A 14837-nucleotide genomic window follows, 5' to 3' on the forward strand; every position below is an offset into this window, starting at 1 on the left:
GGATCTTTGAAAGCACAACTGTCCTCAATGGGAATAGTTGTGCGCTTGGCCAACGTAGAAACTGCCCCCTCAACCTTAGGGACTGTTTGCCATGCGTCCCTTCTGGGGTCGACAATGGGGAACATTTTCTTAAATATAGGAGGTGGGACAAAAGGTATACCTGGCTTCTCCCACTCCTTGGTCACTATGTCCGCCACCCTCTTGGGTATCGGAAAGGCATCAGCGTGCACAGGGACCTCTAAGAATTTGTCCATTTTGCACAATTTCTCTGGAATCACCAAAGAGTCACAATCATCAAGAGTAGTTAGCACCTCCTTAAGCAGGGCGCGGAGATGTTCTAACTTAAATTTAAATGCCACGATATCAGGTTCTGCCTGCTGAGAAACTTTTCCTGAATCAGAAATTTCTCCCTCAGACAGACCCTCCCTCACTGCCAATTCAGACTGGTGTGAGGTTATAACAGATAAATTATCGTCAGCGCCCACTTGCTCATCCTCTGTATTTAAAACTGAGCAATCACGCTTTCTGGGAAATGCTGGCAGTTTGGATAAGAGATTTGCTATAGAATTATCCATTACTGCAGTTAATTACTGCATAGTAACAAGCATTGGCGCGCTAGATGTACTAGGTATCGCCTGTGTGGGCATAACTGGTGTTGACACAGAAGGAGAGGATGATGAGCTATCCCCACTACCTTCATATAAAGAATCATCTTGGGCAACCTTATTAAATGTGACAGTACTGTCCTTACTTTGTTTGGACGCCATGGCACAATTTGAACATACATTTAAAGGGGGAACCACCTTGGCCTCCATACACACAGAACATATGCTATCTGAAGGTATAGACATGTTAGACAGACTTTGGCAGGCTATTAATGCAATAAAACCGTTTTTAAACAAAACCGTTACTGTCTCTAAATAATAAAAAGAGCACACTTTATATCTGAATGTTTGAAAAACTATAAAGGAAATATCCGATCTTTACAAAATTTGCACCCTAGTGTCTTAATGCTTTGAAAGTATTGCACACCAAATTTCAAGTCTCTAACCCCTTAAATGAGCTAATTGTCAATTTAGCAGTTTAAACCCACTACAGTCCCTGCCACAGCCTTTTGCTGCGGCTTTACCTTCCTTGGGGGTTATTCACCACAGAAATAAGCCTCTTAGAATCGTTTTTGTGGCCACAGGATCCTCTCACATGAAGCTGCATGCACTGCTTCCAGAAGTAACTGCGCAATTAAGGCGCTAAAATGAGGCTTCCTCCCTCTGCATACCAGAGTGAAGGGGCCTTCCTGACTAGATTAGGTGTCTAACAAACTGCCAGGCGTAATAAAACGTTCCCAAAAGTGTTTCCAAGTCTCAAAACACTCCAAAAATCATAGAAATATTATATAAATCAATCGATTTAGCCCACAATAGTGTCAACCAGTATATAGCCCATTTATAAGCCTTCATTCTGTTATGAGTCTAAGAAAACGGCTTACCGATCCCAAAAGGGAAATTACAGTCTTCTAGCATTACTATGTCTTGTTAGAAAAGAGACTAGTCATACCTGGAGCAGAAAAGTCTGCAAACTGTTCCCCCCAACTGAAGTTCTCTGGGCTCAACAGTCCTGCGTGGGAACAGCAATGGATTTTAGTTACTGTTGCTAAAATCATACTCCTCTTTTAACAGAACTCTTCATCACTTTCTGTTGTAGAGTAAATAGTACAAACCGGCACTATTTTAAAATAACAAACTCTTGATATAAGAAATAAAACTACAACTAACACCACATACTCTTTACCATCCCCGTGGAGATGCTACTTGTTCAGAGCGGCAAAGAGAATGACTGGGGGGCGGAGCTATATGGACAGCTTTTGCTGTGCTCTCTTTGCCATTTCCTGTTAGGGAAGAGAATATTCCCACAAGTAAGGATGAAGCCGTGGACCGGACACACCAATGTAGGAGAAAGTATTGTTGAGGTGAACCTGTTACGTCTAACTAAATGAAACCATACACTGTTAACACATCAAAATATGGGAGTAAAGTGTGCTGCCTCAACTTTAAACATATAACTAGCATTAACTGTAAAAAAACGTCTTAATGATATCTTGGTAGACAAACATAAATGCACAACTGTTTAATCTATATTATGAGATGATAGTTAAATTCAAGTCTAGTACAGACTTAGTCACCAGCCACATGGTAGAAACTCTGTGTGGTTGCAGATGTTCCGGTACACTGTAAAGAGCCCCCAACTCATCACCGTAAGTCATGTATATATATTGATGGCTAGCCCACACCGGTTCTCAGGGCAATGTTATGGGGTGCAGAATATACAGGGCCGTAGTAGATCTCTGAATAAACTTGCCTGCATGACTGAATGAGTCCCCTTGTGAGAAGCTTGAATAACAATGTCCCTCTTTTCCCATTTCCATGGGTTGAATACTGAACGCCAGGTTGGAGTTTCCACTCCAAATTCTTTGTATCAGTGTCACTATTTAGATGAAGAAGAGGTAGACTTCCACACCTGGGTGGAAATATCTCACAATGGAAGGCCTGCACAACCTCCTTATATCCTGCGATCTCTTGCCGGATATAAAAAAGGTTTGGATAAACCGCATCCAAGCAACGGTCGGGAACCTCGTCAAACTGCATGGTCCGCGCAGCCCACGACTGATCCTCGGTATCTAGAATCACATCCCTGCAAGTGAAAGCTGGATGTTCATCACCCGCCATAGTAAATAACGAGCCCGGTCTCACTGTCTTATGTTGGACGTGGTCGACTATGATCATCTGATCTCCAGTGCCGGTGTCTCTCCTGTTCTCCTGAGGGACTATATGACTCAGGTCTCCCCTCGGTGATGCACTCCGGAGCAGTGGTATTAATAGTTTGTGCAGATCCCATGTCAATTCGCATAGATAGTTGTCCAGGGTATCTTGCATGCGTTGTTCCCATACATCTAGTGCCGCCATTTTAGAAAAAGACAGCGATACTTGCAACGCTTCAGTAAAAACACTGTCCAAAGTTCCCCAAAAGAAATACTAATCTTGATAGGATTTTTGATGTGCCAAAAGTATTTGCGTACTTTGTAGCCCAGGAACCTGGGGGGGATTATGTGCAGGATCCTCAGCCACGCATCTTTCTGCCGATAAATCAAGTATGGCCTAGTTAGAGAAAGTTATGCGCTGCTTACTTGGAGAGCATAGGTCAGGTTTGTCAGTTTATCAGCTCCTTAACTCTGACAAAGTGTAGAGACTATTCCTGCTTCCAAGTAGAGAAGTATTACTATAATATTTCCTTTATAATTGACTAGATAGCAGATTTTAATAAAATATAAGCAGGAGCTTCACATAGACACATCCTGCCGCTCCAAGTGTAGGCTCCGCCACCCGCTTCAAATACTGTTTTAACACAGCGATCCTTTTAACAGGATTATTGCAGCAATCCAGAAATCACTCACTAGACAGCCTGTTTAGTTCTTTTTGGAACTCATCAGTAGGAGATAGATTTCTGGTTGCTACATTGGTAAAGCTACTTTCAGGGTTAAAGCAAAATTCATTAAAATTATGGGGGAGATTAATTTTGAGACATGGAGGATTCCATAATTTTAATGAATTTTGCTTGGTAACATTGTATATAGAGTATTTCTGGGAAAAAGCAAGCGGGGAATCTTGCCTAGATGTGCTAATTCCCTATGCAAATATTTACATTGATTTAATTTTGAGACATGGAGGATTTTAATCTCAGTTTTTTATCCCCCCTATAATTTTAATGAATTTATCTATATATATATATATATATATATATATATATATATATATATATATATATATATATATATACATACATACACACACACACATATATAAACACATGTAGGATGATTATAAGGCGCACTCTAACACACTGTAATTGTTTCGCACTTAAATATATATGGTATATGCTCCTATGTTGAGTCAAGCTTCAAACTGTGTAGCAATGTAAGTGCTTTTTTTCTTCTGTGTAAATATAAATATAAAGTCTCTAGTTCACCTCACCGCAGTATGCACAAGAACACAGATTGAGAATGTGTGATGTAAATATGAGTATCTGTTACATCTATCGGTATCTCTATGAATCAAAAAAGAGATTACCTTGTATCCACTGTGAAGTTCTATATGTTCCTGCGTGGGTGGTAACGAGGCTCCTTGCAACCTGAAGTTGAGACACTCCTTAGTCTCACGAAAAGAGATTCCTGGATACTGTGTGATTTATCTGCTGCAAGGAAAACACTTCAGCCACCTTATTTGCAAGTAAAAACCGACTTTATTTAAAGTCAAAATTAAGCAAGGTACAAGTGAGCTCGGGAGGGAGCACTAAGAATGAAACGTCCGACGCATTTCCTGCCCGGAGGCACTTCGTTAGAGTCCCTGACGAAGTGCCTCCGGGCAGGAAACGCGTCGGACGTTTCATTCTTAGTGCTCCCTCCCGAGCTCACTTGTACCTTGCTTAATTTTTAATTTAAATAAAGTCGGTTTTTACTTGCAAATAAGGAGGCTGAAGTGTTTTCCTTGCAGCAGATAAATCACACAGTATCCTATAAACACATGTATACATACACTAATATATATATATATATATATATATATATATATATATGTGTGTGTATATATATATATATATATATACACACACAGACATGTACCATATACCCTTAAACACATAACTTTTTTTTATATTTTTGTAAATATTTTTTATTATTTAATATATATATATGAGAATGTGAATGTTTATTTTAATGTATTTATGTTGTGTTTAGTGCAACTCTTTTTAGCCCTAACCCTTTACCCAAAGTCTTGTCGCTCTTACCTGACAAGTTGCATTTACTTTCAGTTTGTAAACTATAGCTAAAATGTTGCAGACTTTACACAAATTTAAATGAAGCTTCAAGAAATGGAGCCCTGTATATTTAAAAATGTATAATAAAAATTCTCCTATGTGAAGAACATTGGAATGTAAAATAAAGGAAATACACACTAACACACATTAAATATTAAAACTAAATACAAATTTTAAGGTATTTGAGTGGAAAGAGCTCCAAAGTGTATGTATATATGCGTGCACATTTGTTTATTTGTATATAAATATACAAATACATATGTATACACACACACATATATATAAATAATATAACCCTTGCCATTACCATGTCATATACCTTTTAACCCTTATAAAATAGTTTATTAATATTTATATGAATATTTTTTTATTATATAGTGTATATATGAGTGTAACACTTTAACGTATTTATGTTGTGTTTGGTGCATATTGATTTTTAGCCCAAACCATTTATGCAAGGTGTTCAGAAGTGCTAATCTGACTAGTGCAAATTTAGATTGAGATCGGTCGTATGCCTTTACTTTCAACTTGTAAAGTTAGCACAGTCACAATATTGCGTGCCACTTGTAAATCTAGCTCTCTCATATATATATAAATATATATATATATATAACATAATTTATGTAAGAACTTACCTGATAAATTCATTTCTTTCATATTAGCAAGAGTCCATGAGCTAGTGACGTATGGGATATACATTCCTACCAGGAGGGGCAAAGTTTCCCAAACCTCAAAATACCTACAAATACACCCCTCACCACACCCACAAATCAGTTTAACGAAGAGCCAAGAAGTGGGGTGATAAGAAAAAGTGCGAAAGCATAAAAATAAGGAATTGGAATAGTTGTGCTTTATACAAAAAAAAACATAATCACCACTAAAAAAGGGTGGGTCTCATGGACTCTTGCTAATATGAAAGAAATGAATTTATCAGGTAAGTTCTTACATAAAACATAATTTATGTAAGAACTTACCTGATAAATTCATTTCTTTCATATTAGCAAGAGTCCATGAGCTAGTGACGTATGGGATATACATTCCTACCAGGAGGGGCAAAGTTTCCCAAACCTCAAAATGCCTATAAATACACCCCACACCACACCCACAAATCAGTTTAACGAATAGCCAAGAAGTGGGGTGATAAAAAAGTGCGAAAGCATATAAAATAAGGAATTGGAATAGTTGTGCTTTATACAAAAAAATCATGACCACCAAAAAGGGTGGGCCTCATGGACTCTTGCTAATATGAAAGAAATGAATTTATCAGGTAAGTTCTTACATAAATTATGTTTTCTTTCATGTAATTAGCAAGAGTCCATGAGCTAGTGACGTATGGGATAATGACTACCCAAGATGTGGATCTTTCCACGCAAGAGTCACTAGAGAGGGAGGGATAAAATAAAGACAGCCAATTCCTGCAGAAAATAATCCACACCCAAAATAAAGTTTAATGAAAACATAAGCAGAAGATTCAAACTGAAACCGCTGCCTGAAGTACTTTTCTACCAAAAACTGCTTCAGATCAACCGAAGCCTCATTCCTAAACGCCCAGGAAGTAGAAACTGACCTAGTAGAATGAGCTGTAATCCTTTGAGGCGGAGTTTTACCCGACTCGACATAAGCATGGTGAATTAAGGATTTCAACCAAGATGCCAAAGAAATGGCAGAAGCTTTCTGACCTTTCCTAGAACCGGAAAAGATGACAAATAGACTAGAAGTCTTACGGAAAGACTTAGTAGCCTCAACATAATATTTCAAAGCTCTAACAACATCCAAAGAATGCAACGATTCCTCCTTTAGAATTCTTAGGATTAGGACATAATGAAAGAACCACAATTTCTCTACTAATATTGTTGGAATTCACAACCTTAGGTAAAAATTCAAAAGAAGTTCGCAACACCGCCTTATCCTGATGAAAAATCAGAAAAGGAGACTCACAAGAAAGAGCAGATAATTCAGAGACTCTTCTGGCAGAAGAGATGGCCAAAAGGAACAAAACTTTCCAAGAAAGTAATTTAATGTCCAATGAATGCATGGGTTCAAAAGGAGGAGCTTGAAGAGCCCTCAGAACCAAATTCAAACTCCAAGGAGGAGAAATTGATATATTGACAGGTTTTATATGAACCAAAGCTTGTACAAAACAATGAATATCAGGAAGATTAGCAATCTTTCTGTGAAAAAGAACAGAAAGAGCAGAGATTTGTCCTTTCAAGGAACTTACGGACAAACCTTTATCTAAACCATCCTGAAGAAACTGTAAAATTCTCGGAATTCTAAAAGAATGCCAGGAAAAATTATGAGAAAGACACCATTTACGAGCCTGTAACATAGTATTAATCACCGAGTCAGAGAAACCTCTTTGACCAAGAATCAAGCGTTCAATCTCCATGCCTTTAAATTTAAGGATTTGAGATCCTGATGGAAGAAAGGACCTTGTGACAGAAGGTCTGGTCTTAACGGAAGAGTCCACGGCTGGCAAGATCCGCATACCAAAACCTGTGAGGCCATGCTGGAGCTACCAGCAGAACAAACGAGCAATCCTTCAGAATCTTGGAGATTACTCTTGGAAGAAGAACTAGAGGTGGAAAGATATAGGCAGGATGATACTTCCAAGGAAGTGATAAAGCATCCACTGCCTCCGCCTGAGGATCCCGGGATCTGGACAGATACCTGTGAAATTTCTTGTTTAGATGAGAAGCCATCAGATCTATTTCTGGGAGTTCCCACATTTGAACAATCTGAAGAAATACCTCTGGGTGAAGGGACCATTCGCCCGGATGCAACGTTTGGCGACTGAGATAATCCGCTTCCCAATTGTCTATACCTGGGATATGAACCGCAGAGATTAGACAGGAGCTGGATTCCGCCCAAACCAGAATTTGAGATACCTCTTTCATAGCCAGAGGACTGTGAGTCCCTCCTTGATGATTGATGTATGCCACAGTTGTGACATTGTCTGTCTGAAAACAAATGAATGACTCTCTCTTCAGAAGAAGCCAAGACTGAAGAGCTCTGAAAATTGCACGGAGTTGCAAAATATTGATCGGTAATCTCACCTCCTGAGATTCCCAAACCCCTTGTGCCGTCAGAGACCCCCACACAGCTCCCCAACCTGTAAGACTTGCATCTGTTGAGATTATAGTCCAGGTCGGAAGAACAAAAGAAGCCCCCTGAATTAAACGATGGTGATCTGTCCACCACGTTAGAGAATGTCGGACAAACGGTTTTAAAGATATTAATTGAGATATCTTTGTGTAATCCCTGCACCATTGGTTCAGCATACAGAGCTGAAGAGGTCGCATGTGAAAACGAGCAAAGGGGATCGCGTCCGATGCAGCAGTCATAAGACCTAGAATTTCCATGCATAAGGCTACCGAAGGGAATGATTGTGACTGAAGGTTTCGACAAGCTGAAATCAATTTTAGACGTCTCTTGTCTGTCAAAGATAGAGTCATGGACACTGAATCTATCTGGAACCCTAAAAAGGTTACCTTTGTCTGAGGAATCAATGAACTTTTTAGTGAATTGATCCTCCAACCATGATCTTGAAGAAACAACACAAGTCGATTCGTATGAGATTCTGCTAAATGTGAAGACTGAGCAAGTACCAAGATATCGTCCAAATAAGGAAAAACCACAATACCCTGTTCTCTGATTACAGACAGAAGGACATCGAGAACCTTTGTAAAAATTCTTGGAGCTGTAGCTAGACCAAACGGCAGAGCCACAAACTGGTAATGCTTGTCCAGAAAAGAGAATCTCAGGAACTGATAGTGAGCTGGATGAATCGGAATATGCAGATATGCATCCTGTAAATCTATTGTAGACATATAATGCCCTTGCTGAACAAAAGGCAATATAGTCCTTACAGTTACCATTTTGAATGTTGGTATCCTTACATAACGATTCAATATTTTTAGATCCAGAACTGGTCTGAAGGAATTCTCCTTCTTGGGTACAATGAAGAGATTCGAATAAAACCACAGCCCCTGTTCCATATCTGGAACTGGTATAATTACTCCAGCCAACTCTAGATCTGAAACACATTTCAGAAATGCTTGAGCTTTCACTGGGTTTACTGGGACACGGGAAAGAAAAAATCTCTTTGCAGGAGGTCTTATCTTGAAACCAATTCTGTACCCTTCTGAAACAATGTTCTGAATCCAAAGATTGTGAACAGAATTGATCCAAATTTCTTTGAAAAAACGTAATCTGCCCCCTACCAGCTGAGCTGGAATGAGGGCCGCACCTTCATGTGGACTTAGAAGCTGGCTTTGCTTATCTAGAAGGCTTGGATTTATTCCAGACTGGAGATGGTTTCCAAACTGAAACTGCTCCTGAGGATGAAGGATCAGGCTTTTGTTCTTTGTTGAAACGAAAGGAACGAAAACGATTATTAGCCCTGTTTTTACCTTTAGATTTTTTATCCTGTGGTAAAAAAGTTCCTTTCCCACCAGTAACAGTTGAGATAATAGAATCCAACTGAGAACCAAATAATTTATTACCCTGGAAAGAAAGGGAAAGTAGAGTTGATTTAGAAGACATATCAGCATTCCAAGTTTTAAGCCATAAAGCTCTTCTAGCTAAAATAGCTAGAGACATAAACCTGACATCAACTCTGATAATATCAAAAATGGCATCACAGATAAAATTCTTAGCATGTTGAAGAAGAATAATAATAATATGAGAATCATGATCTGTTACTTGTTGCGCTAAAGTTTCCAACCAAAATGTTGAAGCTGCAGCAACATCAGCCAATGATATAGCAGGTCTAAGAAGATTACCTGAACACAGATAAGCTTTTCTTAGAAAGGATTCAATTTTCCTATCTAAAGGATCCTTAAAGGAAGTACCATCTGCCGTAGGAAAAGTAGTACGTTTAGCAAGGGTAGAAATAGCCCCATCAACTTTAGGGATTTTGTCCCAAAACTCTAATCTGTCGGACGGTACAGGATATAATTGCTTAAAACGTTTAGAAGGAGTAAATGAATTACCCAAATTATTCCATTCTCTGGAAATTACTTCAGAAATAGCACCAGGAACAGGAAAAACTTCTGGAATAACCACAGGAGATCTAAAGACCTTGTCTAAACGTTTAGATTTAGTATCAAGAGGACCAGAATCCTCAATTTCTAATGCAATTAGGACTTCTTTAAGTAAAGAACGGATAAATTCCATTTTAAATAAATATGACGATTTATCAGCATCAACCTCTGAGACAGAATCCTCTGTATCAGAAGAATCATTAGAATGATGATGTTCATTTAAAAATTAATCTGTATAATGAGAAGTTTTAAAAGACTTTTTATGTTAACCAGAAGGAGGAATAACAGACATAGCCTTCTTAATGGATTCAGAAACAAAATCTCTTATGTTATCAGGAACACTCTGAACATTAGATGTTGATGGAACTGCAACAGGTAATGGTACTTTACTAAAGGAAATATTTTCTGCATTAACAAGTTTGTCATGACATGTAATACAAACAACAGCTGGAGGAACAACTACCAAAAGTTTACAGCAGATACACTTAGCTTTGGTAGTTCCAGCACCAGGCAACGATTTTCCAGTAGTATCTTCTGACTCAGTTGCAACGTGGGACATCTTGCAATATGTAATAGAAAAAACAACATATAAAGCAAAATTGATCAAATTCCTTAAATGACAGTTTCAGGAATGGGAAAAAATGCCAGTGAACAAGCTTCTAGCAACCAGAAGCAATAAATAATGAGACTTAAATAAAGTGGAGACAAATTTGACGCCCACAATATTTGGCGCCTAAATTCTATTAGCGCCAAAAATGACGCCACATCCGGAACGCCGACATTTTTGGCGCGAAAAACGTAAAAAATGACGCAACTTCCGGCGACACGTATGACATCGGAAATGGAAAAAAAAAATTTCGCACCAAGAAAGTCCGCGCCAAGAATGACGCAATAAAATGAAGCATTTTCAGCCCCTGCGAGCCTAACAGCCCACAGGGAAAAGTCAAATTTAAGGTAAGATAAAAATGATATATTCAAATGCATTATCCCAAATATGAAACTGACTGTCTGAAATAAGGAAATGTTGAACATCCTGAGTCAAGGCAAATAAATGTTTGAACACATATATTTAGAACTTTATAAAAAAGTGCCCAACCATAGCTTTAGAGTGTCACAGAAAATAAGACTTACTTACCCCAGGACACTCATCTACATGTTGTAGAAAGCCAAACCAGTACTGAAACGAGAATCAGCAGAGGTAATGGTATATATAAGAGTATATCGTTGATCTGAAAAGGGAGGTAAGAGATGAATCTCTACGACCGATAACAGAGAACCCATGAAATAGACCCCGTAGAAGAAGATCATTGAATTAAAACAGGCAATACTCTCCTCACATCCCTCTGACATTCACTGCACGCTGAGAGGAAAACCGGGCTCCAACCTGCTGCGGAGCGCATATCAACGTAGAATCTAGCACAAACTTACTTCACCACCTCCATAGGAGGCAAAGTTTGTAAAACTGATTTGTGGGTGTGGTGAGGGGTGTATTTATAGGCATTTTGAGGTTTGGGAAACTTTGCCCCTCCTGGTAGGAATGTATATCCCATACGTCACTAGCTCATGGACTCTTGCTAATTACAAGAGTTCATGAGCTAGTGACGTATGGGATAATAAATACCCACGATGTGGAACTTCCACTCAAGAGTCACTAGAGAGGGAGGGATAAAATAAAGACAGCCAATTCCGCTGAAAAATAATCCACACCCCAAAACAAAGTTTAAATCTTATAATGAAAAAAACTGAAATTATAAGCAGAAGAATCAAACTGAAACAGCTGCCTGAAGTACTTTTCTACCAAAAACTGCTTCAGAAGAAGAAAATACATAAAAATGGTAGAATTTAGTAAAAGTATGCAAAGAAGACCAAGTTGCTGCTTTGCAAATCTGATCAACCGAAGCTTCATTCCTAAACGCCCAGGAAGTATAAACTGACCAAGTAGAATGAGCTGTAATCCTTTGATGCGGAGTTCTACCCGACTCAACATAAGCATGATGAATCAAAGACTTTAACCAAGATGCCAAAGAAATGGCAGAGGCCTTCTGACCTTTCCTAGAACCAGAAAAGATAACAAATAGACTAGAAGTCTTTCGGAAATCTTTAGTAGCTTCAACATAATATTTCAAAGCTCTTACCACATCCAAAGAATGTAACGATCTTTCCTTAGAATTCTTAGGATTAGGACACAATGAAGGAACCACAATCTCTCTACTAATGTTGTTAGAATTCACAACCTTAGGTAAAAATTCAAATGAAGTCCGCAACACTGCCTTATCCTGATGAAAAATCAGAAAAGGAGATTCACAGGAAAGAGCAGATAACTCAGAAACTCTTCTAGCAGAAGAGATGGCCAAAAGAAACAAAACTTTCCAAGAAAGTAATTTAATATCCAGAGAATGCATAGGTTCAAAAGGAGGAGCTTGTAGAGCTCCCAGAACCAAATTTAAACTCCAAGGAGGAGAAATTGACTTAATGACAGGTTTGATATGAACCAAAGCCTGTACAAAACAATGAATATCAGGAAGATTAGCAATCTTTCTGTGAAACAGCACAGAAAGAGCAGAAATTTGTCCTTTCAAGGAACTTGCAGACAAACCTTTATCCAGACCATCCTGAAGAAACTGTAAAATTCTAGGAATTCTAAAAGAATGCCAGGAAAATTGATGAGAAGAACACCAAGAAATGTAAGTCTTCCAGACTTGATAATATATCTTCCTAGAAACAGATTTACGAGCCTGTAACATAGTATTAATTACGGAGTCAGAGAAACCTCTATGACTGAGAATCAAGCGTTCAATCTCCATACCTTCAAATTTAATGATTTGAGATCCTGATGGAAAAATGGGCCTTGAGATAGAAGGTCTGGTCTTAACGGAAGAGTCCAAGGTTGGCAAGAAGCCATCCGAACAAGATCCGCATACCAAAACCTGTGAGGCCATGCTGGAGCTACTAGCAGTACAAACGAACGCCCCTTTAGAATCTTGGAAATCACTCTTGGAAGAAGAACTAGAGGCGGAAAGATATAGGCAGGATGATGCTTCCAAGGAAGCGACAATGCATCCACTGCCTCCGCCTGAGGATCCCTGGATCTGGACAGATACCTGGGAAGTTTCTTGTTTAGATGAGAAGCCATCAGATCTATTTCTGGAAGACCCCATATTTGAACAATCTGAAGAAATACCTCTGGGTGAAGAGACCATTCGCCCGGATGTAACGTCTGGCGACTGAGATAATCCGCTTCCCAATTGTCTATACCTGGGATGTGAACCGCAGAAATTAGGAGCTGGATTCCGCCCATACAAGTATCCAAGATACTTCTTTCATAGCCAGAGGACTGTGAGTCCCCCCTTGATGATTGACATATGCCACGGTTGTGACATTGTCCGTCTGAAAACAAATGAACGATTCTCTCTTCAGAAGAGGCCACGACTGAAGAGCTCTGAAAATCGCACGGAGTTCCAAAATGTTGATTGGTAATCTCGCCTCCTGAGATTCCCAAACCCCCTGCGCTGTCAGAGACCCCCATACAGCATCCCAACCTGTCAGACTTGCATCTGTTGAGATCACAGTCCAGGTTGGAAGAACAAAAGAAGACCCTTGAACTAAACGATGGTGATCTGTCCACCATGACAGAGAGTGTCGTACAATCGGATTTAAAGATATTAACTGTGATATCTTTGTATAATCCCTGCACCACTGGTTCAGCATACAGAGCTGAAGAGGTCGCATGTAAAAACGAGCAAAGGGGATCGCGTCCGATGCAGCAGTCATAAGACCTAGAATTTCCATGCATAAGGCTACCGAAGGGAATGATTGAAACTGAAGGTTTCGACAAGCTGAAATTAATTTCAGACGTCTCTTGTCTGTCAGAGACAAAGTCATGGACACTGAATCTATCTGGAAACCTAAAAAGGTTACCCTTGTCTGAGGAATCAATGAACTCTTTGGTAAATTGATCCTCCAACCATGTTCTTGAATTAACGACACAATTCGATTCGTATGAGATTCTGCTAAATGTGAAGACTGAGCAAGTACCAAGATATCATCCAAATAAGGAAATACCACAATACCCTGTTCTCTGATTACAGATAGAAGGGCACGAGAACCTTTGAAAAAATCCTTGGAGCCGTTGCTAGACCGAACGGCAGAGCCACAAATTGGTAAACTGATTTGTGGGTGTGGTGAGGGGTGTATTTGTAGGCATTTTGAGGTTTGGGAAACTTTGCCCCTCCTGGTAGGAATGTATATCCCATACGTCACTAGCTCATGGACTCTTGCTAATTACACGAAAGAAATATATATATATATATATATATATATAATCACTCACATGTTAAATATTAATACTCCATAATTATAGAATTACATCTCTTACGCTCCTCTTTCTAGGAATATCTGTCAAATGAAGAATTTATTGCAATATTTGCCATGTCTCGCTCTGAGTTCCAAGGACTGCCAGACTGGAGGAAGCAAAATATCAAGAAAGTAAAAGGACTGTTCTAATGCCACAAACTACTGTTTTGTTTTTTTCTCTCTACTACTTTGTTTATAATCTTTTGCTCTCTACTCCAGCTTTTCCATTACTTAGAGCTAAAGTTATATCATTCCTTATGTTTAAAACCAGAGCTTTTATACATAAATATAACAATAAAATCTGTGAAAAAAATAAACACACTAAGACAATAAAAAAACCTGTTTTTTCAATATTACAAAATTACTTAAGTTGGGTAATATCTCAGAGAACAACTTTATTACATACTAATAAATCTTGATGAGTGGCAACAAGAAAAAAATACTACACTATTGGAATGTAAGTACCCCTCACACTTGGAAGAAGAAACTTTAATATTCATCAGTTTCTCTCCTTGCCAAAATGTTATTAATCGCCTGCAGCACATTTCAGAGGAATTCACAGGTGGGTCCCTC

At 38.8% G+C, this 14837-nt stretch overlaps 1 protein-coding gene across 1 annotated transcript in view; it reads left to right on the forward strand.

Moving 5' to 3' along the window:
• Window positions 1-14602, forward strand: part of VIL1 (villin 1) — a 162388-nt gene extending 147786 nt beyond the window's left edge. The window contains exon 20 of the mRNA XM_053689807.1: window positions 14301-14602. Within this exon, the coding sequence (XP_053545782.1) occupies window positions 14301-14414 (114 nt within the window). The 3' untranslated portion in view covers window positions 14415-14602. The remainder of the gene's footprint in view (window positions 1-14300) is intronic.
• The last annotated feature ends 235 nt before the right edge of the window (window positions 14603-14837 follow it).

This window comes from Bombina bombina, chromosome 1, assembly GCF_027579735.1.
Source record: "Bombina bombina isolate aBomBom1 chromosome 1, aBomBom1.pri, whole genome shotgun sequence".
Classification (NCBI taxonomy): Eukaryota; Metazoa; Chordata; class Amphibia; order Anura; family Bombinatoridae; genus Bombina; species Bombina bombina.